At 41.0% G+C, this 26,472-nt stretch overlaps 1 protein-coding gene across 3 annotated transcripts in view; it reads left to right on the top strand.

Annotated features, from left to right (window-relative positions):
• VPS16 (VPS16 core subunit of CORVET and HOPS complexes) overlaps positions 1–26,472 on the top strand; it is a 517,606-nt gene that overhangs the window by 148,148 nt on the left and 342,986 nt on the right. For all 3 annotated transcript variants that reach the window (XM_044302613.1, XM_044302614.1, XM_044302612.1), the window contains exons 7-8: positions 6,681–6,803; positions 20,927–20,982. In XM_044302613.1, coding sequence (XP_044158548.1) covers positions 6,681–6,803; positions 20,927–20,982 — 179 coding nt within the window. The remainder of the gene's footprint in view (positions 1–6,680; positions 6,804–20,926; positions 20,983–26,472) is intronic.

Below are 26,472 nucleotides of genomic sequence, written 5' to 3'. Positions count from 1 at the left end.
CCTTTCTATAGGTTACGTATATGCTCTTATATTCTATTTTTCAAACTGTGGTTTGTTCTACCTATATACTGGAGGCCTCAAGGGCACTCTAGAACGTATATTACCCCTGTATTATTGCATGATAGATTCCCTTGATCAATTTCTATTTTTAGAGTGAACTACTTCCACTGCTCTCATTCTTTTGTAGAAATAGAGCCCATGACACACAGTACGTCATGAAATGAGAGTGTCACTGGAAGTATCCATGCAGTGACACTGGCGTGCAAATGGGTGTCAGATCGGTCCCTACTTTTGAACGCTGTGATAGGTCAGTCAGATTTGATCCTACAGCGCAGCACCGATCTCTTAAAGGCAACCTGTCACCTGGATTTTGGGTATAGAGCTGAGGACATGGGTTGCTAGTTCGCCGCTAGCACATCCGCAATATCCATTCCCCATAGCTCTCTGTGCTTTTATTGTGTCAAAAAAGGATTTTATATATATGTAAATGAGGCAAGTAAGAAGCCCAAGGAGCTGTTACTAATGTTTCCGGAGCCCAGCACCACCCGCATACTCTTCTCCTCCTTTCTCCCCGATGTCACAAAGCTAGAGCGCCGTAATCTCGCGATGCTCGAGCTAGCGCATGCGTAGTGTCGACATAGTGTCCCTTCCCTGTGCTGGCATCAGCCTCAGGAAACGAACTGCGCATGCGCTAGCTCGCGCATCACGAGATTATGGCGCTCTAGCTTTGTGACCTCGGGGAGCAAGGAGGAGATTCGGAGGATGCAGGGCGGTGCTGGGCTCCTTCACAGTGGGCATGGCTGGGCTCCGAGTCAGAGAACGCTGGACTCATCTCTCAAACATGGAGGAGACAGGACTCATCTAAGGTTAATTTACATATCTATAAAATCGTATTTCTTTACACAATAAAAGCACAGAGAGCTATGGGGACTGGATATTGCGGATGTGCTAGTGGCGATCTAGCAGCCCATGTCCTCAGCTCTATACCCAAAATCCAGGTGACCGGTTCCCTTTAACCTGTCAGTGATTGAGGAGGAGAAAGGGGCTGAGTCCCTGTAACCCCCCTCACCTCACCGTTCCCCCCCAGTTCAGGATGGTCAAGCAATAGCAGCAGAATGTCAGCTGTAACAAATAGCTGATACTTTGCTGCTCTAGCCGACATCCGTGCTGGCACGGATGTTGGCCATTTACCCCTTTCCATGCCGAGATCTGTACAGAACGCTGTATGGGAATGGTTAATGGGGAAGTTGCTCCCTCTCTCTCCATCGGACTGCTGCACTGCTGTGGCAGTGTTCTGATGGTTACCATGGTAACCTGATACCTTCACAGGCATCCAGGTTTGTCATGGTATCTAAGTCTGACAGGGTCCTGTCAGAGGCAGGAGCCTAATCAGGCTTAGTGTAAGTCACAATCCAATGCAATAGACTTGACTATACAGTGTACTGCAGTGCACTGTACAGTCATCAGACCCATTGGATCTTCAAGAACCAAGTGGCTCTGGGTACAAAAAGTGTTAAAAAATTAATAAATCTTTTTCCCATATCTGCACATTTATAATGGTTTAAAAATGAAAAAAAAAACAACACTACACATGTTTGGTATCGCCGCGTCCGTAACGGCCTGATCTACAAGGATCACGCTATTTTTTCCTGCACGGTGAATGCCCCCCCAAAAAAAAAATTTGAATGGAGTTGCAATTTTGCCCACCTCACTTCCCAAAAAATTGTATAAAAAGTGATTTTAAAAAGTTATATGTACCCCAGAATAGTACCAGTCAAACCATCACATCACCCCACAAAAAATTAGTACATGAGACTATTGCCAAAAAAATTAAAAATAAATGTGGCTTTCAGAAAAAGTAGACTCAAAAACATGATTTTGTGTTTTCAAAAATGCTTTTATTGTGTAAAACCAAAATACATTTAAATATATAGACATATTTGGTATCGCTGTATCCATAATGACCTGCTCTATAAAAATATTACATGATCTACCCCCTAAGGTAAATTCCAAAAAATTTATATAAAACTGTGCTAAAAAAGCCATTTATTGTCACCTTACATCACAAAAAGTGTAATACCAAGTGACCAAAAAGTCCAATGTAGACCAAAATAGTACCAATCTAATCGTCACCTCATTCCACAAAAAATAAGCCCCTACATGAGACAATTGCCCTAAAAAATATATATTGTCTTTCAGAAAACGGAGATACAAAAACATCGGTTTTGAACATTTTCTTAAAAATGTTAAGAATTGCTTCTAAAATTCTAAGCCTTCTAACATAATTTATAAAAAAAAAAAAAAATGACATTTACAAAATTATGCCAGCATAAAGTAGACATATGGGGAATGTTAATAACTATTTTGCGGGGTATCACTGTCTGCCTTAGGCTACTTTCACACCTGCGTTCGATCGGATCCGTTCTGAACGGATCCGCTCATATTAATGCAGACGGTGGCTCCGTTCAGAACGGATCCGTCTGCATTATAACTTAGAAAAATTTTCTAAGTGTGAAAGTAGCCTGAGCGGATCCGTTCAGACTTTACATTGAAAGTCAATGGGGGACGGATCCGCTTGAAGATTGAGCCATATGGTGTCATCTTCAAGCGGATCCGTCCCCATTGACTTACATTGTAAGTCGGAACGGATCCGCTCGCCTCCGCACGGCCAGGCGGACACCCGAACGCTGCTTGCAGCGTTCAGGTGTCCGCTCACTGAGCGGAGCGGAGGCTGAGCGCTGGCAGACGGATGCATTCTCAGTGGATCCGCCTCCACTGAGAATGCATTAGGGCCAGAAGGCTGCGTTCAGGGCCGCTCGTGAGCCCCTTCAAACAGGGCTCACGAGCGGACACCTGAAGGCAGGTGTGAAAGGAGCCTTAAAAGCAGAGTTCACATTTTTAAAATTAATTTTTATTTATTTTTTTCTGTAAATTTAGGATGTTTTTTTATAAGTAAAGGTGGTTTAAATTGACTCAAATTTACCACTAAAATGAAGTACAATGTGTCACAAAAAAACTGTCTTAGAATAGCTTGGATAAGTAAAAGAATATCAAAAGTTATTGCCACATAAAGTGACATGTTAGATTTGCTAAAATCAGTCTAGTCACGAAGTTGCAAAACGGTTATTAAAGGAGTTGTCTCACTTAAGCAAATGGCTTTTATCATGTAGAGAAAGTTAATACAAGGCACTTACTAATGTATTGTGATTTGTTTATTTTGCTTCCTTTGCTGGCTTGATTCATATTTTACACGGCTGGTTTCCATGTTTATGACCACCCTGCTATCCAACAGCGGTGGCCGTGCTTGCACAATATCGGACAAAACACTGGCTTATGTGAGCTCCCATCCACTAGAGAGACCACTGCTGATGGATTGCAGGGTGTTCGTAACCATGGAAACAAGCAGTGTATAATGTGACAGATAAATTAATCCAGCCGGCAAAGGAAGCAATATGGGTAATCATAATACATTAGTAAGTGAGTTATATTGACTTTATCTACATGATAAATGCCATTTGCTGAAATGACGCAACCCCTTTAAGAGGTTAATGGTTTTTTTCTTTATACTGGGGGGGGGGGGGGGGGTTAGCCTTATATGTTTCCTGACCCCAATATATACGACCACCATAATGACCAGACTATGGTTATATCATATTACCATAGTTATTTAGGCTGTTTTATAGAAAAAAAATGTGCCGTCAATGACATCCAACCTTCTTCTCACCATTGTATGCTAGGGGCCTTTCCGGCCTGCCGAATTCTCTATGTATTAATCTGCCAGCACAGAGTTATTCACTCAGACAAGCTTATAGTATAACTGCTGTTGTTTTTTAGCCTCTTCAGTTTCCCCTGAGATCAAAATCTCTTCAGACTGCTAGAAATTCATTCATAACTTCTAGTAGAAATAACAATCGAATGGCGCAACATAGAGCTATAAGAATAGATGCTCCAGAATTGTTATTACATAGCGAATGCAAGAAGCTTTTTAAACAGGCATGTCAGAAGTGGTCACAGGTCCTCTTTAAGTGAAAAGATCACTCGTATCTATTATTGGTCAGTCCTGTTTACTCAAAATGACTGTTTTATCTTCCTTGTAGAAAGTTCACATATTACGTAAAGGCTATATATATACACCCTTGGGGCAATTTTTTTCATTACTGCATTGTACTTATTTTGAGTTAAAAATAATATCTTCAATTGTTTTTTATTAAAAATATGGAATCCTTTTTTTCCTGTACAGAGCTGACATGCTGTAGCAGCAGCCTGTGGATGTTTTTGTCTTTTACGTCATCTGGGGAGCAGACTGGCTCATTATCTCTGCTCTCTGGCCTTGTAAACAAAAATCAAAGCTCAATCCTTATCTTGCTGATAAGAATGGAGCTTAAATAAAGGCCAATCAAAAATATGATGGTTAGCCAAAAAAAGTTTAAAATGCAATCGTAAACAAAAATTTCCTCTGAAGGTGTACATAGCTTTTAAGCACTCTAATGTCACTGATATCAACAAAGTAAGTCTTGGTTCGATTTCTTTGGTGAAATAGAACTCCTCATATAACTATGACCAAATTTACTACACCAAATTCAAGGAAATAGCAGGTATTTCCAAATCTAGACTGTACATTTTGGCCTGTGAGGACAACTATCTGTGATTTGCCTTAAAGAGAACCTCTAACCTTGTTTGGGGTCACTAAACTACCAGCATGCCGAGGTGCAACTGGAATTTAGGATCCCAATCTTGCTTATAGAAAACTAAACCATGAAAATAAAATAAATTCAAACTTTGTGGGAGAAGAGTCCAGGACCCTTCTCCAGCTACATTGGGCGCATGTACAATGAAGAGAGGTAGGCCATCCTTGGCTTCATTGGTGTATTGCATATTCACTGACTGGTAATTTTGAATTTCATTTACTTTCATTTGTGGGGACAGAGGGGTTTGGTATTTTCGCTATCGGCATACCTGGGACCATAAACCCTAGCTGCATAACATCTTGTGGTTTAATGGCGCTGAACCGGGTGATGTGTTCCCTTCCTTTTTGCAGAGTTGTTTCAGGATTGAGTTTTGTATTTTTTTATTCCGCCCCCACCCCACTAGGTGTATGAAGGGAAGTGTACTTATTTATTCCCTGCCACTCTGGTCCGACTCTGTGGTTTCCAGATTATTTTCACTCCACTTCGGTCCCTGCATGTAAATTTCCGGCATGGATAGGATCACATGTGCCACACTGCAGCCAGTGACTGGCACCAGCAGTGACATGTCCCCAAGCGGTACGTAACCAATGCTGGAAGCTTATCAGTAAGGACCAAAGTGCAGTGCAGATAGCCTGGGACCTATGGAGCTGGAACTGAGTGGCAGGAAACAGGTAAGTATGTTCAAGTCAATCCTGGCATAACTTCTTAAAGGGGTTGTCAGAGTTATATAAAAAAAAAAAAATATATATATATATATATATAGCACTGTAAATCTAATGGTCAGCAATATATAACTAAGGCTCCTTTCACACCTGCGTTCAGGTGTCCGCTCATGAGCTCCGTTTGAAGGGGCTCACAAGCGGCCCTGAACGCAGCCGTCTGGCCCTAATGCATTCTCAGTGGAGGCGGATCCACTGAGAATGCATCCGCCTGCCAGCGCTCAGCCTCCGCTCCGCTCAGTGAGCGGACACCTGAACGCTGCAAGCAGCGTTCGGGTGTCCGCCTGGCCGTGCGGAGGCGAGCGGATCCGTTCCGACTTATAATGGAAGTCAATGGGGACGGATCCGCTTGAAGATGACACCATATGGCTCAATCTTCAAGCGGATCCGTCCCCCATTGACTTTCAATGTAAGGTCTGAACGGATCCGCTCAGGCTACTTTGACACTTAGAAAATTTTTCTAAGTTATAATGCAGACGGATCCGTTCTGAACGGAGCCACCGTCTGCATTAATATGAACGGATCCGCTCGAACGCTAGTGTGAAAGTAGCCTAAGCTGAGCAAGTTTTTGGTAACAAAATATCTATTTTCTCATTTCCCTTGTTCCCTTCTGGGCCCTTTGTTTACATGCAATAACAATCTTTGCCCCTCCCCCTGCTCTGCAAAGGAAATGAATACAAGTGCTACGCTGAGTGACATGTCTGCCTGCTGGCATACTGAGCAGCATGTTGTATGTGTAGGACTACAAGTCCCAGCTGTACAATGACACTGCTGATACACACAGGATCTTCCCCCTACCTGTTCTTGTGCAATGCTCTGCAGAACTCCTCTGTCAGCTCCTGTGCCCAGCATTTGTCTCCTCACTGTATGCAGCTACTCAGTAAAGGCTTCAGCCCTGAGTCTGTGCAGCTGAACGGGTTAAGGATCCAGGGAGAGAGCAGACAGCAGCAGACTGCAGCGAAGTGGGGCGTGGCCAGAATAGGGATGTCTGTACAGACACCTGTCTGCTCTTTCAGGCTTGTGCACAAAACATCATTAGAGCAGGGAGAGAAGCTGACATCACAGGTCATGTGACTTCAGTGAAATCTGAGAAAGGAGCAACTACAAATGCAGTAAGTGAATGTAAAGTCCTTACATTTGCCTAGTTAGAAACATACAAAGAACACAAAAATAACTCGGACAACCCCTTTAAGGGTTAATAGGTGTACAGACTTGACACTTAAATGAGTGCATGACTTAATAGTACACTTTTTTTTTGTTTCTTTTTTTGTAGACACTGCCTGGATTGAGCCCTCTGTCTGGTGGTTATCTGCATATGTCTGTGTCATTTCATTATAAGTATCTAGCAGTATTCACAGATAGTGGTTACATATGGATTGGAAATTCATCCCTTAAGGTAACTACAACATCTATTACATTTACATCTGATAAAAAAAATAAAAAATCTAATAATGTGTCTGCACTACTCTTTTTTTTTTTTTTTCCTTATATAAAATTTTTTAACTGTCTTTTTTTTTTCTAGTAGGAAAAAGATCACATCTCTTTAGTTCTGACAGATATTTGGAATACACTCAACCACATCTGCATAATACTGAACCCTGCTTCCCTTGTGTGATTTGTACATGAAAATGCCTTATCTGGCTTAATTCATGAAAACTGTCTAAGGGTGCATTCACACAACCCATATGTATTTTGCAGAATATTTAGCAAATATGGATGACGTCCATGTTGCATCTGTTTTTTTCAACGCTTATCCTTGTCGTTGAAACGGACAAGAATTGGAACTGTTCTATCTTTTTTGCGGGGCTACGGAACAGACATATGGGTGGGGACAGCAAACAGCGTGCTGTCCGCATTTTTTGCAGATCCATTGAAATGCATTCTATCTGCAAAAAATACGGATCAGATGCAGACCAAAAATACGTGTGAATGGGGCCTTACAGTAAACTATGTTTGTTGCCCATAGCACTCAATCAGAGGTCAGCTTTAATTTTGCCAGAGCACTTTTGCCAGAGATGAATTTACAAACCACACAAGGTAAAAAAGGGTTATGTTTTTCGAAGTCCACCCTATAGATCAGTACCTTGCATGTCCAAACAAAAAAAAAAAAAATGAGAAAACCAACAAAACTATACAAGTCCCTATTGGGTTAATCACATGTGAATATACAGCACTAAAGTCGCCACAAAAAAAAAAAAAAAAGCCTTTAGCTTTGATTACGGCACGCATTCGCTGTGGCATTGTTTCGATAAGCTTCTGCAATGTCACAAGATTTATTTCCATCCAGTGTTGCATACATTTTTCACCAATATCTTGCATTGATGATGGTAGAGTCTGACTGCTGCGCAAAGCCTTCTCCAGCACATCCCAAAGATTCTCAGTGGGGTTAATGTCTGGACTCTGTGTGGTGGCCAATCCATGTGTGAAAATGATGTCTCATGGTCCCTGAACCACTCTTTCACAATTTGAGCCCAATGAATCCTGGCATTGTCATCTTGGAATATACCCGTGCCATCAGGGAAGAAAAATCCATTGATGGAATAACCTGGTCATTCAGTATGTTCAGGTAGTCAGCTGACCTCATTATTGGAGCACTTACTGTTGCTGAACCTAGACCTGACCAACTGCAGCAACCCCAGATCATAGCACTGCCCCCACACGCTTGCACAGTAGGCACTAGGCATGATGGGTGCATCACTTCATCTGCCTATCTTCTTACCATGATGCGCCCATCACTCTGGAACAGGGTAAATCTTGACTCATCAGACCACATGACCTTCTTCCATTGCTCCAGAGTCCAATCTTTATGCTCCCTAGCAAATTAAAGCCTTTTTTCTGGTTTGCCTCACTGATTAGTGGTTTTCTTACAGCTACACAGTTGTTGAGTCCCAATCCCTTGAGTTCCCTTCGCATTGTGCGTGTGGAAATTGAAGGGATATATGTGACTCCATTATGTCTGTTTTAACAATGTGTATTGTAATAGCATCCTGGTTATGCACTGTTTCAAGTTCCCCCTCTCTGGAATTTGGGAGTCTTCCTCTGTCCTTGGACAGTTTCTTGAGATCCCTAAATTCCTAAGTGAAAACAGTCACACCTTATAAGGTCATTCTGGCTTAATATGTACCAGCCTATATGTGTCTACACATGATTGGTTAATGATGTTACTATGTAAATTATACTCTCTGCCCTTTAAAAGACTGGACTGAAGGACAATAAAATGGGAGTGAATTTGAACAGACCCGTGTTTTGTTGTATCTGACCAGTTCATTCTCCTGGCGCCAGAAAAGACTTAATCCAAGCTGATCACTGAAGTCCGGTATCAGGGATACCTAGTGAAGAGACTTATTTCCTTACACTATTAAACATAGCCCTGAGTTCTACTGTTGTTTTTCTTCGATTTGATTTCACGAAACTTTTAAGTGATCGCTGACCACGATCATTCAGGATTTTTTTCCCGCCACATTTCTTCCTCGAATACGATGGGTCCCCACTATCCTTCCAGTTTTTAATAATGTGTTGGACAGTTCTTAACCCAATTTTAGTAGTTTCTGCGATCTCCATAGATGTTTTCTCTGCTTGATAAATGCCAATGATATGACCCTTCTCAAACAGACTAACATCTTTTCCACGACCAAGAGGTGTCTTTCAACATGGTTGTTTAAGAAATGAGAAGCAACTCATTGCACCAGTTGGGGTTAAATAACTTGTTGCCAGCTGAAAGATAATCGCTGAGGCAGTAATTATTCAATAGGAGGCTCCTAACTATTTGCTTAGTTAAATCCAGGTGGAGACTTTTTGTTTTTTGGACAGGCAGTGTATATATATTAGTAGAAGGACCCGGCTTTGCATGGGTATATTTCATCTATTTCATGTTTGTGTGTGTCGTTGAAAGATATCTACTGTAACAGTGACATTTACAGTACCCCTCCCCTTTATCAGTGACCTCCACAGCGGCCGCCCCTTTATTAGTGACCTCCACAGTACCTCGTCTCGTTAAGTGATTTCCACAATAACCCACCCCCTTAACAGTGATGTCCACACAGCTCCGTTCCCTTAAAATGTGACCTCCACAACACCCTGCCCCCTTAAGTGACCTCTACAGCACCCCGCCCCTTAACACTGACCTCCATAGCGGACCGTCCCCTTAACTGTGACCTCCACCGTTTTCTGTCCAATCAACAGAGACCTCCACAGCATCCCGCCCCCTTAACAATGATTTCCACAACTCCCTGTCCCCTTAACAGTGGCCTCTACAGCAATATGCCCCTTAACACTGACCTCCATAGTGGACTGTCCCCTTAACTGTGACCTTCACAGCAGCCTGCTCCTAGGGTGGCTAGAGGTCCGGTTTTAGGCCGGACAGTCCGGCTTTCAGACTCCCTTAACAGTGTCATCCACAGCGCCCTGCCCCTTTAAAGCTGACCTACAGCACTGAAGAAAAATTCCCGGACGCCTGATGTACCTGTGTGCTAAATTTCGTGATTGTAAATGCGATGGTGCGGATTCCTTTAGCGGACATACACACATACAGTCGTGGCCAAACGTTTTGAGAATGACACAAATATTAGTTTTCACAAAGTTTGCTGCTAAACTGCTTTTAGATCTTTGTTTCAGTTTTTTCTGTGATGTAGTGAAATATAATTACGCGCACTTCATATGTTTCAAAGGCTTTTATCGACAATTACATGACATTTATGCAAAGAGTCAGTATTTGCAGTGTTGGCCCTTCTTTTTCAGGACCTCTGCAATTTGACTGGGCATGCTCTCAATCAACTTCTGGGCAAATTCCTGACTGATAGCAACCCATTCTTTCATAATCACTTCTTGGAGTTTGTCAGAATTAGTGGGTTTTTGTTTGAGGATTGACCACAAGTTCTCAATGGGATTAAGATCTGGGGAGTTTCCAGGCCATGGACCCAAAATGTCAACGTTTTGGTCCCCGAGTCACTTAGTTATCACTTTTGCCTTATGGCACGGTGCTCCATCGTCCTGGAAAATGCATTGTTCTTCACCAAACTGTTGTTGGATTGTTGGGAGAAGTTGCTGTTGGAGGGTGTTTTGGTACCATTCTTTATTCATGGCTGTGTTTTTGGGCAAAATTGTGAGTGAGCCCACTCCCTTGGATGAGAAGCAACCCCACACATGAATGGTCTCAGGATGCTTTACTGTTGGCATGACACAGGACTGATGGTAGCGCTCATCTCTTCTTCTCCGGACATGCCTTTTTCCTAATGCCCCAAACAATTGGAAAGAGGCTTAATCGGAGAATATGACTTTGCCCCAGTCCTCAGCAGTCCATTCACCATATTTTCTGCAGAAGATCAATCTGTCCCTGATGGTTTTTTTTGGAGAGAAGTGGCTTGTTTGCTGCCCTTCTTGACACCAGGCCATCTTCCAAAAGTCTTCGCCTCACTGTGCGTGCAGATGCGCTCACGCCTGCCTGCTGCCATTCCTGAGCAAGTTCTGCACTGGTGGCACTCCGATCCCGCAGCTGAATCCTCTTTCGGAGACGATCCTGGTGCTTGCTGGATTTTCTTGGACGCCCTGAAGCCTTCTTAACAAGAATTAAACCTCTTTCCTTGAAGTTCTTGATGATCCTATAAATTGTTGATTGAGGTGCAATCTTAGTAGCCACAATATCCTTGCCTGTGAAGCCATTTTTATGCAACGCAATGATGGCTGCACGCATTTCTTTGCAGGTCACCATGGTTACAATGGAAGAACAATGATTTCAAGCATCACCCTCCTTTTAACAGGTCAGGTCTGCCATTTTAATCCAATCAGCCTGACATAATGATCTCCAGCCTTGTGCTCGTCAACATTCTCACCTGAGTTAACAAGATGATTACTAAAATGATCTTAGCAGGTCCTTTAATGACAGCAGTGAAATGCAGTGGAAAGTTTTTTGGGGGATTAAGTTAATTTTGATGGTAAAGAAGGACTATGCGATTCATCTGATCACTCTTCATAACATTCTGGAGTATATGCAAATTGCTATTATAAAAACTTAGAGGACCTATTATAAAAATCCTTAGAGGATCCTGACATTGTGAACTAAGTATACAGACAAGGAGAGCGCTGCGCCCGTGGATCTCACTGCACTTAATATTATCCCTGGGCGCTGCTCCGTTCTTCCGCTATGCCCTCCGGTATCTTTAAGCAGCGACTTTTCCAATTTCCAATATTTATGTAATTTGCTAAACTTTTGGCGATGACTGTACATACACTCAGCTTTCACTAACAACCCAGACATTTTTCTTCACTGCTGTAGTTCAGCTTTAAAGGAGCAGGGTGCTGTGGATTACACTGTAAAGGGAGCGGAGTGCTGTGGAGGTCACAATTACGGGGGCAGGTAGGGTGACCATTCAGGCCACCCTCAAAAGACGTACTTAAAAAAAAAAAATACCCCCAGGTCCTGCTAAGCCATGCCCCCTCCCACTTTGCAGCCGATGGGGATTGAAAAAATGAAGGTAAAAATCAACTCTTCTCTGCTGCAGGGGTTGGAGGGAGGGTGACTCCCTGCAGCTCACGCTTAGACACCACAATGCTGCTGTCCGAGAATAAGCTGTTCAAAAAGACATCCCTGTGTCCGTCCAGGCCCTGTGTCGGACGGAGGACAGGGAGTCTGAAAGCCAGAATGTCCAGCCTAAAACCGGAGCTCTGGCCAGCCTAGGGGCAAGCTGCAGTGGAGGTCACAATTAAGGGGAAGGTCCGCTATGGAGGAGGTCAGTGTTGAGGGGCAGATTGCTGTAGAGGCCACTGTTAAGGGGACGGGGTGTTGTGGAAATAACTGTTAAGGAGATGGGGTACTGTGGAAGTCACTAATAAAGGGATTGCTGCTGTGGAGGTCACTGTTAAGGGGGTGGGATGTTGTGGAAGTCACGGTTATTTGGGCAGGAAACGGTGGAAGTCACAGTTAAGGGGACGGTCCGCTATGGAGGTTAGTTTTGAGAGGCGGGGTACTGTAGAGGTCACTATTAAGGGGCGGGGTGTTGTGGAGGTCACTTTTTAAGGGAACGGAGCTCTGTAAAGGGGGTGAGTTATTCTGGAAATCACTTAACGAAACTGGGTACTGTGGAGGTCACTAATAAAGAGGCGGCCGCTGTGGAGGTCATTGTTAAAGGGGAGGGCGCTGTGGATGTTACTGTTAAGGGGGGAGGTCACTGTTAATGGGGCGGGTACTGTAGATGTCACTGTTATAGTTATATATCTTTTAACGACACACGCACAAATATTAAATAAAATAGATGAAATATACCTATGCAAAGCCGGGTCCTTCTGTTAATAGTATTATTCACACTTGACCACTGGAGGGCAGATAATTAACTATGTAAGGCATATGGTCTTTTTCTTTGTTTTAAAATCACTGTAAGGGGGAGGATGGAAGTTAGTCTGCAATATTTAAGTACAGTGGATATAAAAAGTCTACATACCCCTGTTAAAATGTCAGGTTTCTGTGCTGTAAAAAAAAAAAAAAGAGGTTGCATAAATGTGCACACCCTCTTATAACTAGGGGTGTAGCTGTGTTCAGAATTAAGCAATCACATTCAAAATCATGTTAAATTGGAGTCAGCATAAACCTGCCATCATTTAAAGTGCCTCCGATTAACCCCAAATAAAGTTCTGCTCCTCTAGTTGGTCTATCCTGAAATGTTCTTAGTCGCATCCCACAGCAATAGTCATGGTCCACAGAGAGCTTCCAAAGCATCAGAGGTCTGTTGAAAAGCTTGAGTGGATCTGGCTTCCCAACCAGCTATCTGCTCCATTCTATAGATATCGTCACATTTATTAAGCCACATAGCTAATGTAGGAGGTGAGTCACATCTCCAATTAGAGGCGATAAGTATCCTGGCAGAGCCCAGCAAGGTGGTTATCAGTTTCTTTGCATGCCTAGGGAGTGGTATCGGATCCAACAGGTTAAGTAGGCATAGTTGTGGTGTTGATTGAACTTTGGTTTTACAGATCTCATTGTTAAAAGGTATCAGTCAGGAGAAGGGTACAAAAGAATTTCCAAGGCATTAGATATACCATGGAACACAGTAAAGATAGTCATCATCAAGTGGAGAAAATATGGCACAACAGTGACATTACCAAGAACTGGACGTCCCTCCAAAATTGATGAAAAGACGAGAAGAAAACTGGTCTGGGAGGCTACCAAGAGGCCTAGAGCAACATTAAAGGAGCTGCAGGAATATCTGGCAAGTACTGGCTGTGTGGTACATGTGACAACAATCTCCCATATTTTTCATATGTTTGGGCTATGGGGTACAGTGTCAAGATGAAAGGCTTTTCTTACAATGAAAAACATCCAAGCCAGGCTACATTTTGCAAAAACACATCTGAAGTCTTCCAGAACCATGTTGGAACAATGTGTTATGGTCTGATGAAATCAAGGTTGAACTTTTTGGCCATAATTCCAAAAGATATGTTTGGCGCAAAAACAACACTTGCACATCACCAAAAGAACACCATTCCCACAGTGAAGCATGGTGGTGGCAGCATCATGCTTTGGGGCTGTTTTTCTTCAGCTGGAACTGGGGCCTTAGTTAAGCTAGAGGGAACTATGAACCGTTCCAAATACCAGTCAATATTGGCACAAAACCTTCCGGCTTCTGCTAGAAAGCTGAACATGAAGAGGAACTTCATCTTTCAGCGTGACAACGACCCAAAGCATGCATCCAAATAAGGAATGGCTTCACCAGAAGAAGATTAAAGTTTTGGAATGGCCCAGCCAGAGACCAGACCTCAATCAGATTGAAAATCTGTGGGGTGATCTGAAGAGGGCTGTGCACAGGAGATGCTCTCGCAATCTGACAGATTTGGAGTGTTTTTGCAAAGAAGAGTGGGCAAATCTTGCCAAGTCAAAATGTGCCATGCTGATAGACTCATACCCAAAAAGACTGAGTGCTGTAATAAAATCAAAAGGCGCTTCAAAAAAGTATTAGTTTAAGGGTGTGCAAATTAATGCAACCATATTATTTTATTTTTAATATTTTTTCTTCCCTCTGCCTAAAAGATTTGTTTGTTTTTCAATTGAGTGGTACAGTTTATAGGTCACATTAAAGGTGGAAAACAGGGTGTGTAAACTTTTTATATCCACTGTATACCAAAAAAACTATATACTCATAGTTAACATATAGTTAAGGAGACAGTTACCTTTTGCAAGGTAACATCTCTTTTGTCTACCTCATACCTATTATATAAGTGAATGTAACTTTAATAAAACAGATATTTTGCATGATTCTAGCTTGTCTTGGTCTCCTTGCGAAATCTATATGAGCTCATACCTATAATCCTAATTGATTTGACACCACACAAAGAAGATGAGAATCATTAGATTGGCAATAACATGAACAAGCACAAATTCGCTAGGGATTGTGAGAAATGTAGGGAAGATCAGACGCCATGATACTCCGTGTGTTGCACGCTCATACAGGAGCTAAGACAAATGGATTTAGTAAATTAAAACTCTGTTTATATGTATAGGTATGTGTTCTTGTTAGGTCACAGTTTGCAGCCTTAATGCATTTTTTCAGAAATTACTTTACCGGAGTACCCTTTTAAGAAAAATATTTCTGATTGGCAGGGGTTTGATCACAAGAATGAGGACCCATTTTCACCATATAAATTGAGCAGCAGTTATGCATGTGTGTTGCTACACCATTCATTTCTATGGGATAGCTAGAGATAGTTGAGTGCTTGTACAGGGCTGTCTCTGGCAGTCCTAAAGAGTTGAATATTTTTTAATAAAGACCAATTGAAAAAAATGATCATAAAAGTGTCCCCAAATTGTCCATAGCTTTTAAGGATCAGGACAATTTTAGTGTTTTCGTTTATAACTTTCTGACTGAAAAGCCGTAACTTTTTTTGATCACATAGCTGTATGAAGGTTTATTGTTTGCGGGACAAGTTTTATATTTTAGTAACAATTGAATTTTTGATATTTAGTATTGAAAAATGAAATGTGTGGTAAAATTGAAATAAACTGCAATTCTGCCATGGATTTTTAAGAGTGGGTCAGTAGGATAATGGCGATACCAAATTGATTTAGTTAAGCTTTACTACTTTCTAAAAAAAAAAGCCAACTGAGCATCTTTATTTATTTTTCTATTACAGCGTTCTCCTCACAGTATAAATATTTGAATACTTAAGTAGTCAGGGCATATTCTCACTCTTTGATACAAATAATGTTAACTTTTTATTTATTTTTATATGTAAAATTTAAACAGTGGGTGATTTTTTTAAAATTTTTTTAATTATTATTTTTTTGTGGTGGGTGTTAACCATCCCATTAGTGGACGTAAACATGTGATAGTTTGATTGCTCATATCCTAGACAGCGATTAATTTACTATTGTAGTCCATGAGATTTCTGTTGGCTCCCAATTAACCCCTAATGCCATCAATATGCTTTTTTTAAGGCTATCACTAAGGGGCCTTAGGCTGGCGTACCACCGCCTTTTTAAGCCTTCCCACTTTAAGCGCTGCACAAGTCTTCCATGCAACAGTTTCACGGGATAGTGCTCGTGCTGTAATGGCCTCATACTGGCAGAAGTGCCGTCCTGGGTGGTTTAACCCCTTAGATGCCGCGGGCAATAGCCCCCACAGCGTGTAGGTGGTTACTGAGCAGCAGACTCCCTCTGTCTCCCATTAGTGTACACAGGCCTGAGCCTAGTAAAGGTCCCAGGCCTGCCTTCTCTCTGGAGCAGCCTGCTGGTGAATGTCAGTATAGGACTGACAGTAAATTAAATCGCACTAGATGAATAGAGCATTTTATTTTTGAAGGATCGCCTATTCTAGTTCCCTTTTGGGACTAGTGAATGGTTAAAAAAAATTACAAGTAAAGTACTGTATTTTTCGCTATTTAAGACGCACTCCCCCCCCCCCCCCCCCCAAAAGTGGGTGGAAAATGGCAATGCGTCTTATAAAGCAAATTCTGCCAACTCGGATGGTGCTGATACATCACTGCCACACTGCGATGTATCAGCGGGATGTGAGGAGCGGATGGAGGCTGGCAACACTAGCGGCGGTGCCAGATGCATTCACTGTACTGTAATACATCGGGCCCCGCACACAGCAGTTTTCATAAGTAAAGTCAGTAATCCTCTTCAAGCAGTGTTTGTACTTTAAACTCAGGCAATCCTCTGTACAACTTGCTATGAAAGTGGCAGGCAGGGCGGCAGCGTAACCTCGTGATGCTCACTCATTCACACTTCTCCCATTTCATTCATGAAGGCAGAGCGGGAGCTGGAATGAGTGGGCATCACGAAGTTACGCTGCCGCCCTCATAGTTAGTTGTACAGAGGGTTGCTTGAGTTTAAAGTACAAACGCTGCTTGAAGAGTATTACTGTACCATGACTTTACTTACGAAAACTGCTGTGTGCAGAGCCCGATGTATTACAGTACAGTGACTGCATCGGGCACCGCTGCGAGTGTTGCCAGCCTCCATCCCCTCCTACCATGAAAACTGCTCCATTACACTAGGCTGTAAGTGGGTGGACAATGGTGTAATGGGGGTCACTATTCACACAGGACAATATACTGTGACACATATGATACTGTGACCAGCATAAGATGATCTTATGCTGGTCACAGTATCATATGTGTCACAGTATATTGTCCCTATGTGAATAGTGACCACCATTACATAAGATGCTATGTGTGTCATTAACACATCCCCCACACTAGTGTATGATCCACAGACCACCCCCATAAGCGTGTCATCCACAGATCCCCCCATAACAGTGTCCTCCACAGGTCCCCCATAACAGTGTGTCCACCACAGATCCCCCCCCCTATAACAGTGCCATCCACAAATCCCCCTTAAAACTGCCATCCACAGACTCCTCATAACAGTGCCATCCACAGATCCCCCATAACAGGGCGTCATCCACAGATCCTTCATAACAGTGTCATCCACAGACAACCATTAGTTCAAAACCCACCATAAGCACACCTTTTGCTTCAAAATATTTGTTCCTTTTTTTCCACCTCAAATATCTAGGTGCGTCTTATCATCAGGTGCGTCTTATAAAGCGAAAAATGTGGTAAATACTTTTTTTTTTTTCCCATTGCAAAAATGCCTGTAAGGGTCCATTCACACGTCCGTTGTTTCTTTCCTGATCTGTTCCGTTTTTTGCTGAACAGATCTGGAACAGATCTGGACCCATTCATTTTCAATGGGTCCTGAAAAAAAATCTGACATTGTGCTGTCCGTTTTTTTTCAGGACCCATTGAAAATGAATGGGTCCAGATCTGTTCAGCAAAAAACGGAACAGATCAGGAAACAAACAACGGACGTGTGAATCGACCCTTAGGGTGAGTTCACTTAACTTTAAGTTCTTCTGATCCGTCAGAAGAAGAGAGAGAGAAAAAAAAAACAGGATCCAGTAAAAACGGATGAGATCTGATGCAACAGGATCATTTTATTTTTTTACTAGATCCTGTAAAAAAAAAATTATCAATTGCAATCCTATGCATAACTAATGCAAGAGGATCCATTTTTTTTACTGGATCCTGTCTTGTTTTTTCTTTCTCTCTTCTTTTGACGGATCAGAAAAAACGGAAAGCCAAACTGTTATGTGAACTCACCCTTTATTAAAAAAATTGTAAAGTTAATATCTCCTCCCCATATTTAGTATTACCACATCCATAACGACCCACACTAAACAATTATCATGTAATTTATCCTGTTACACTGAACACTGTAAAGAAAAAAAGTGGAATTGATGCTTTTTACTTTTTCACGTCTAAAAAATGCATTTGGTATTGCTGTAATCGTACTGACCCGGAGAATAAAATTTACTTACGTTACCCATGTTACTTATGCCGAAAAATAAAGTCTGCTAAATTTATAGCGTAGAAACCTCAAATACAGTATTGCTGTTTTTCCCATCCCCCTTCCCTCCCAGAAAGAGTTAAACGGGTTGTCTCAATCGCTAGGATATCCCCCCATTGTCTTATAGGTGCGGGTCCTACCGCTGGGACCCGCACCTATATCGAGAACGGAGCCCCGAAACGTGAAGGAGAGTGCACTGCGCATTTTCTATGGGTGCTGGCTCGGCTATTTCCGTCGGCCTCATGAATGGGAGTGGGGGCCAAGCATGCGCGCTACGCTCCCATTCACTTCTATGGGGAGCCGGCTTGGTGGTGGTCGGCATTTCCTAGCGATATACCCCACATTGTCCGTGATAAGACAATTAAAAATAGTTAAAAACTTTTTGGATTGAATAAAGACAATCCCATAACCTTTTTTGTTTTCCTCTTGGGCCATTATTTCTGGTGCATGCCTCTTACTTCATTTCAACACTTCTGTATTAGGACTGTCTCTGAATGTCCACTTACTACAATCCCCATGTAACATTGTTGTTTGTATTTCCCAGCATTCCAAGTCGCCTGCTTCCCCAACTTGTACCATTACTACTTTTAACCTACCTCTAGTATTATCTGCTTACTATTCCTCTTTGTACAGCACGTAATAGCTGATAAGTTGTACGGTTTGTGCCATATTTCCTGTTCAATGAGCATATGTCGAAGCTGCTGTGGAACAGGCGCAGTATCTCAGCCCATATACAGTTAGGTCCATATATATTTGGACAGAGACAACATTTTTAAAAATTTTGTTCTGTAAATTACAGTACCACAATGTATGTTTAACAAAACAATTCAGATGCAGTTGAAGTTCAGACTTTCAGTGTTAATTCAGTGGGTTGATCAAAATGATTTCATAAAAATTTGAGGACTTAAAGCATTTTTTAAACTCAATCCCTTCATTTCTGGGGCTCAAAAGTAATTGGACAAATTAAATAATTGTAAATAAAATGTTAATTTCTAATACTTGGTTGAAAACCCTTTGTTGGCAATGACTGCCTGAAGTCTTGAACTCATGGACATCACCAGGCGCTGTGTTTCCTCCTTTTTAATGCTCTGCCAAGCCTTTACTGCAGCGGTTTTCAGTTGCTGTTTGTGAGCCTTTCTGTCTAAAGTTTAGTCTTTAACAAGTGAAATGCATGCTCTATTGGGTTCAGATCAGGTAACTGACTTGGCCATTCAAGAATATTCCACTTCTTTGCTTTAATAAACTCCTGGGTTGCTTTGGCTTTATGTTTTGGGTCATTGTCCATCTGTATTATGAGACGCCGACCAATCAGTTTGGCTGCATTTGGCTGGATTTGTGCACACAGTATGTCTCTGAAAACCCCAGAATTCATCCAGCTGCTTCTGTCCTGTGTCACATCATCAATAAACACTAGAGACCCAGTGCCACTGGCAGCCATGCATGCCCAAGCCATCACACTGCCTCTGCCGTGTTTTACAGATTATGTGGTCTGCTTTGGATCATGAGCTGTACCATGCCTTCGCCATACTTTTTTTCTTTCCATCATTCTGGTAGAGGTGGATCTTAGTTTCATCTGTCCAAAGAATGTTCTTCCAGAAGTGTGCTGTGTTTTTTTTTTTTTTTTTTTTTAGATTTTTTTTAAATCAAAGTCCAATCTAGCCTTTCTTATTCTTAAGGCTTATGAGTGGCTTACACCGTGCAGTGAACCCTCTGTATTTACTTTCATGCTGTCTTCTCTTTATGGTAGATTTGGATATTAATACGCCTATGTCCTGCAGAGTTTTGTTCATTTGGTTTGCTGTTATGAAGAGGTTTCTCTTCTGTGGACGTCCAGGTCTTTTTGAATTGTTGAGGTCACCAGTGCTTTCTTTCTCAGGATTTACCAAACTATAGATTTTTCCACTGCTAGTAGTGTAGCAATTTCTCGGATGTTTTTTTTTCTGGTTTCACAGATAAAGGATGGCTTGTTTCAACTGCATGGAGAGCACCTTTGACTGCATGTTTACTTCTCAGCAAAATCTTCAAAATGCAAGCACCACACCTCAAATCAACTCCAGGCCTTTTATGTGCTTAATTGAGAATGAAATACTGAAGGAATTAACCACACCTGCCCATGAAACAGCTTTTGAGTCAATTGTCCTATTACTTTTGCTCCCTTTAAAAACGGTGCCACATGTAAAGGAGCTGAAACTCCTAAACACTTCATCCAATTTTAATGTGGATACCCTGAAATGAAAGCTAAAAGTCTGGACTTTATGTCCATCGTATAACTATAACTTGAATATGTTTTAGTAAACAGGTAATAAATACTAAATTTGTGTCAGTGTCCAAATATGTATGGACCTAACTGTATGCTGCTTGAATTATGACAATGCGTAGATTGGAGTAGTGTTATTAGGCGTGATTATTTGAACAATGTGCACGGCATCACAGTTACAAAGAAGAGAAAGTGGGAGTTGGATCAAATGACTGCGCCTGGAATACTGGCTCAGAGGCCACATTGAAACTATAAGTCAATATAAAAGTGTCACATATGTTACATAGGTGAAATAATTGTCCGCTTAAAAAAAAGGTCACAGATAAACCTTTTAACATGTGTTTGAAGTGATGCCAAACATTAAAGAAAGAGGAAACAATAATGTCATAATTTAAAATTAACTTTTTTTTTCTTTTCTTTTTAGGAGAAACTTTGTGAGTTAACTTCAGATATAAGACAACCACCAAAACAAATGTCATGGTAAATTCATTTTCATCTGTATTTTCCCTTCTACTGATTTTTAAAGGGGTTTACGAGATTTTGGCACTTCAGCTGTTTGAGAAGGCATCAGCGCTCCTGTCATCATTGTTACCTTCTCGCAGCTTACCGAGCACAGTGCCGTACATGGCTAGGTCCAGTTGCTTTATTGCTCCAAATCTTATGCTTGTGTGCTGGAAATATTATTAACCAATGTTCTGTCAGTTTTTACTTTGAAAAGTGACTTTTTATGTATAGACTGCTCTGAAAGAAAACCTAGATCCAGAATCAACTATCAAATATTCTGGATGTTTTATATGCTTTGATAGGCCTGTCAGAATATTTATACTGCTCTGATTAACAGTCTATATTATTTATGTAAACAAATTAGGATCTATAATAGAGCAGATTCCAATTTGTTCTTATAAACAACAAGCTCACCAGAGCTCTTGATCTGCGTTAGATTTAAGACAAAAAGAACCCAGTTGTAAACAATATATATATTTTTAAATAATTCAGTGCAAAATAATAAATATAATATAAAAATGGGTTACTATCCAATAATAATCAATTATAAAATTGGTAACAATAGTAAAAAAAACTATAATTTGCAACAAAGAAACACCAAATAAACTAAAGAATATGTCTCTAGTCAATAATTTAGTTAGATAGCTTACTAATGACCCAATGAGACCATTCCTTACACCAGCAACGTACACTTGCTTTCTTCAAGCCACAGATGTATCAAATCCTTACATAAATAAAAAAATAAAATAAAAAATAAATATATATATATATAGATATATATCTATATCTATATATATATATATATATATCTATATATATATATATAGATATATACAGACGTGGACAAAATTGTTGGTACCCTTTGGTCAATGAAAGAAAAAGTCACAATGGTCACAGAAATAACTTTAATCTGACAAAAGTAATAATAAATTAAAATTCTATAAATGTTAACCAATGAAAGTCAGACATTGTTTTTCAACCATGCTTCAACAGAATTATGTAAAAAAATAAACTCATGAAACAGGCATGGACAAAAATGATGGTACCCCTAACTTAATATTTTGTTGTGCAACCTTTTGAGGCAATCACTGCAATCAAACGCTTCCTGTAACTGTCAATGAGACATCTGCACCTCTCAGCAGGTATTTTGGCCCACTCCTCATGAGCAAACTGCTCCAGTTGTGTCCGGTTTGAAGGGTGCCTTTTCCAGACTGCATGTTTCAGCTCCTTCCAAAGATGCTCAATAGGATTGAGGTCAGGGCTCATAGAAGGCCACTTTAGAATAGTCCAATTTTTTCCTCTTAGCCATTCTTGGGTGTTTTTAGCGGTGTGTTTTGGGTCATTGTCCTGTTGCAAGACCCATGACCTGCGACTGAGACCAAGCTTTCTGACACTGGCTAGTACATTTCTCTCTAGAATTCCTTGATAGTCTTGAGATTTCATTGTACCCTGCACAGATTCAAGACACCCTGTGCCAGACGCAGCAAAGCAGCCCCAGAACATAACAGAGCCTCCTCCATGTTTCACAGTAGGGACAGTGTTCTTTTCTTGATATGCTTCATTTTTTCGTCTGTGAACATACAGCTGATGTGCCTTGGCAAAAACTTCGATTTTTGTCTCATCTGTCCACAGGACATTCTCCCAGAAGCTTTGTGGCTTGTCAACATGTAGTTTGGCATATTCCAGTCTTGCTTTTTTATGATTCGTTTTCAACAATGGTGTCCTCCTTGGTCGTCTCCCATGTAGTCCACTTTGGCTCAAACAACGACGGATGGTGCGATCTGACACTGATGTTCCTTGAGCATGAAGTTCACCTTGAATCTCTTTAGAAGTCTTTCTAGGCTCTTTTGTTACCATTCGGATTATCCGTCTCTTAGATTTGTCATCAATTTTCCTCCTGCGGCCACGTCCAGGGAGGTTGGCTACAGTCCCATGGATCTTAAACTTATGAATAATATGTGCAACTGTACTCACAGGAACATCTAGTTGCTTGGAGATGGTCTTATAGCCTTTACCTTTAACATGCTTGTCTATAATTTTCTTTCTGATCTCTTGAGACAGCTCTTTCCTTTGCTTCCTCTGGTCCATGTCGAGTGTGGTACACACCATATCACCAAACAACACAGTGATTACCTGGAGCCATATATATAGGCCCAATGGCTGATTACAAGGTTGTAGACACCTGTGATGCTAATTAGTGGACACACCTTGAATTAACATGTCCCTTTGGTCACATTATGTTCTGTGTTTTCTAGGGGTACCATCATTTTTGTCCATGCCTGTTTCATGAGTTTATTTTTTTACATAATTCTGTTGAAGCATGGTTGAAAAACAATGTCTGACTTTCATTGGTTAACATTTATAGAATTTTAATTTATTATTACTTTTGTCAGATTAAAGTTATTTCTGTGACCATTGTGACTTTTTCTTTCATTGACCAAAGGGTACCAACAATTTTGTCCACGTCTGTATATATATATATAGATATATATATATATATATATATATATATATATATATATATATATATATATATATATATATAGATAGATATAGATCCGGAAAAAAGAGGGGCACTCTAATGAGTAAAAGCAAGTGAACCCTTTATTCACCCAAGTGGTGCAACGTTTCGGCTCCAATGAGCCTTCTTCAAGCAAATTTACAACTCAAGTGATAGCAATTATATAGGGAAATCAATCAACATACAAGTCATGTGATCACATATCACCCAGTGGGTGTGTTACAAATCCTAACAGTGTAATAAATGAATACAGAATCACATAGTGCAGTAAATGAAAATCATGAATTAAGAAGCATGACCGTGCATGCTAAATACATCAAAAGCGTTGTGTGCATGTCAAATATAATAAGCTTAATCCAATACTGCATCCGCACTGAACATATATAAGTGTACATAATACAGGGGGAGGAGCAAGGTAGTGATGCCGCGGACATACCAAACCAGCAAGGAGGCTCATTCAATACTGCCAATAGGCTGTTGACCCAAAGGAAATGCTGCGCATCATCAAAGCAGGCCGGCGTTCAGACGTCACGTAGACGTCACTCAAGTCAGCCGCGACGCTGCGCATGCCCAGTAAGGGATCTAGCTGAGAGGCGCCATCTTGGTGATTGGAAACTGGCCCTTAAATCATCGCTCTGTGTAGCGCATCCAACCTGGAACAAATCGGGGCATCGGTGGCTTGAAAAAGGGCACTAAGCTCCCATAGAAACTTGGTGCCTACATCCCCAACCTAGGCAGAGATCCACCGCGACCACGGGATCTGCAGTCACTACAGGGTTCATGCCAAAGGTGCCAAGCCACCTTATAGCCCGAGATGATGATAATAATAATAATACATGGGTAAAATAACATAGAAAAATGGTGGGAGAAGAGGTATAACTTAAGTATTTCGAGTGTTTGGATTGAGGAACGACATGATTCAAGTAACAAAATAATAGTAATAATAATAGTAATACATGATTGAAATCACATTAAAAAAATGGGATAAGCATTTGGATTAAGGATGACTTATGATATATATAGCGAGAATATATAAAATGGAATGGTTGGTCAAGGTGATCAAATCAGCGTTGGTGGGTGTGAGGAGGGGGGAGAGGGGAAGGGACCACATGTTTATGGTCTAGGGGAGACCACTGTAGATGGGAAATTGGAGCAGGTCCTGGCTGTGAATTAATAGGACACTGGGGGGTGGGTGAGCAACTTTGATCTTTTGGGATAACATAGAGCTGGAGCATACTAATAACTTAACATTGCCTATATAGACCGTGTGATACTTAAATTTTTTTTTTTTTTCCATTTTAATAATTTTTTTTCAGTTACAAAGGAAGGGTTAACAGCCAAACAAAACTCAATATTTATGGCCCTGATTCTGTAGTTTACAGAAACACCCCATATGTGGTCATAAACTGCTGTACGGGCACACGGGCCGTTAAACACCATTAAAAAAAATAAAAAAGGAAAACGTTGTAAAAAAATGCCATTTTTGTCACCTTACATCACAAAAAGTGCAACACCAAGCAATCAAAAAGGTGTATGTCCCACAAAATGGTATCAATAAAACCGTTGCCTCATCCTATAAAAAATGAGCTCCTACCCAAGACAATTGCCCAAAAACAAAAATGAATGGGACACCCGCTAAACTGTGAAAAATTGCGGAACAGACGCGGATGCACACAACGGTCGTGTGCATGAGGCCTTATGCTTACATAATAGAAACCCCCCAAAAATGACCCTTTTCTAGAAACTACACCCTTCAAGGTATTCAAAACTGATTTTACAAACGTTGTTAACCCTTTAGGTGTTCCACAAGAATTTATGGAAAACAGAGATACAATTTCAAAATTTCACTTTTTTGGCAGATTTTCCATTTTAATATTTTTTTCCAGTTACAAAGGAAGGGTTAACAGCCAAAACAAACTCAATATATATGGCCCCGATTCTGTAGTTTACAGAAACACCCTATATGTGGTCGTAAACTGCTGTATGGGCATACGGCAGGGCGCAGAAGGAAAGGAATGCCATACGGTTTTTGGAAGGCAGATTTTGCTGGACTGTTTTTTTTTACACCATGTACCATTTGAAGCCCCCCTGATGCACCCCTAGAGTAGAAAATCCCAAAAAGTGACCCCATTTTAGAAACTACGGGATAGGGTGGCAGTTTTCTTGGTACTAGTTTAGGGTACATATGATTTTTGGTTGCTCTATATTTGACTTTTTGCGAGGCAAGGTAACAAGAAATTTCTGTTTTGGCACCGTTTTTCTTTTTTGTTTGTTTGTTATTTACAACATTCATCTGACAAGTTAGATCATGTGGTATTTTTATAGAGCAGGTTGTCATGGATGCGCGATACCTTATATGTATACTATTTTTTTATTTATGCAAGTCAGAAGTACTGTAGGCTGAGCTATAGCCGTCGTTTCCTACTGTATCTGCTCATTTCCTACTAATGCCACCCATGGTGTTATACACATCACGTATAATATAGCTCAACCCATAGAAAATGCTTATATGCCCCCACACTGATTTCTGAGGATTTACTAGTACACTGTGCACACTGAACATCAGATTGGGCTGGGACTGATTGTGCATTTTGGTCTGGAGATCCCAGTCACCTTAATCCAATCACATTGGAATGAGGGCAGTATATGGTCAACTGTGATTACAGCTTGTTGCTTCCTTCTTTTTTTTATTTATTTATATTTTTTATATATCTATATGCATTTTAGTTTTTGTTTTAGTTTTAAATAACATTTGGGAATTTCTAAAAATACCTAATATGTCTGTATGATTCCACATGTGTGCCGATCAAATCTAGCTATTTTAATTATAAATGGGGATTGCTAGGACCGTGCTGTTGGGAGAGATGGGGGGGGGGGGGGGTGGAGAGATGGGAAAACCTGTTGAGATGGGAATTCAGGGAGGGATAGGGAGGGAGGACCAATTA

This window comes from Bufo gargarizans, chromosome 8 (assembly GCF_014858855.1).
Source record: "Bufo gargarizans isolate SCDJY-AF-19 chromosome 8, ASM1485885v1, whole genome shotgun sequence".
In the NCBI taxonomy this organism is placed as follows: Eukaryota; Metazoa; Chordata; class Amphibia; order Anura; family Bufonidae; genus Bufo; species Bufo gargarizans.
The sequence above is the reverse complement of the archived record's forward strand: the minus strand, read 5'-3'. Positions and strand labels throughout refer to the sequence as shown.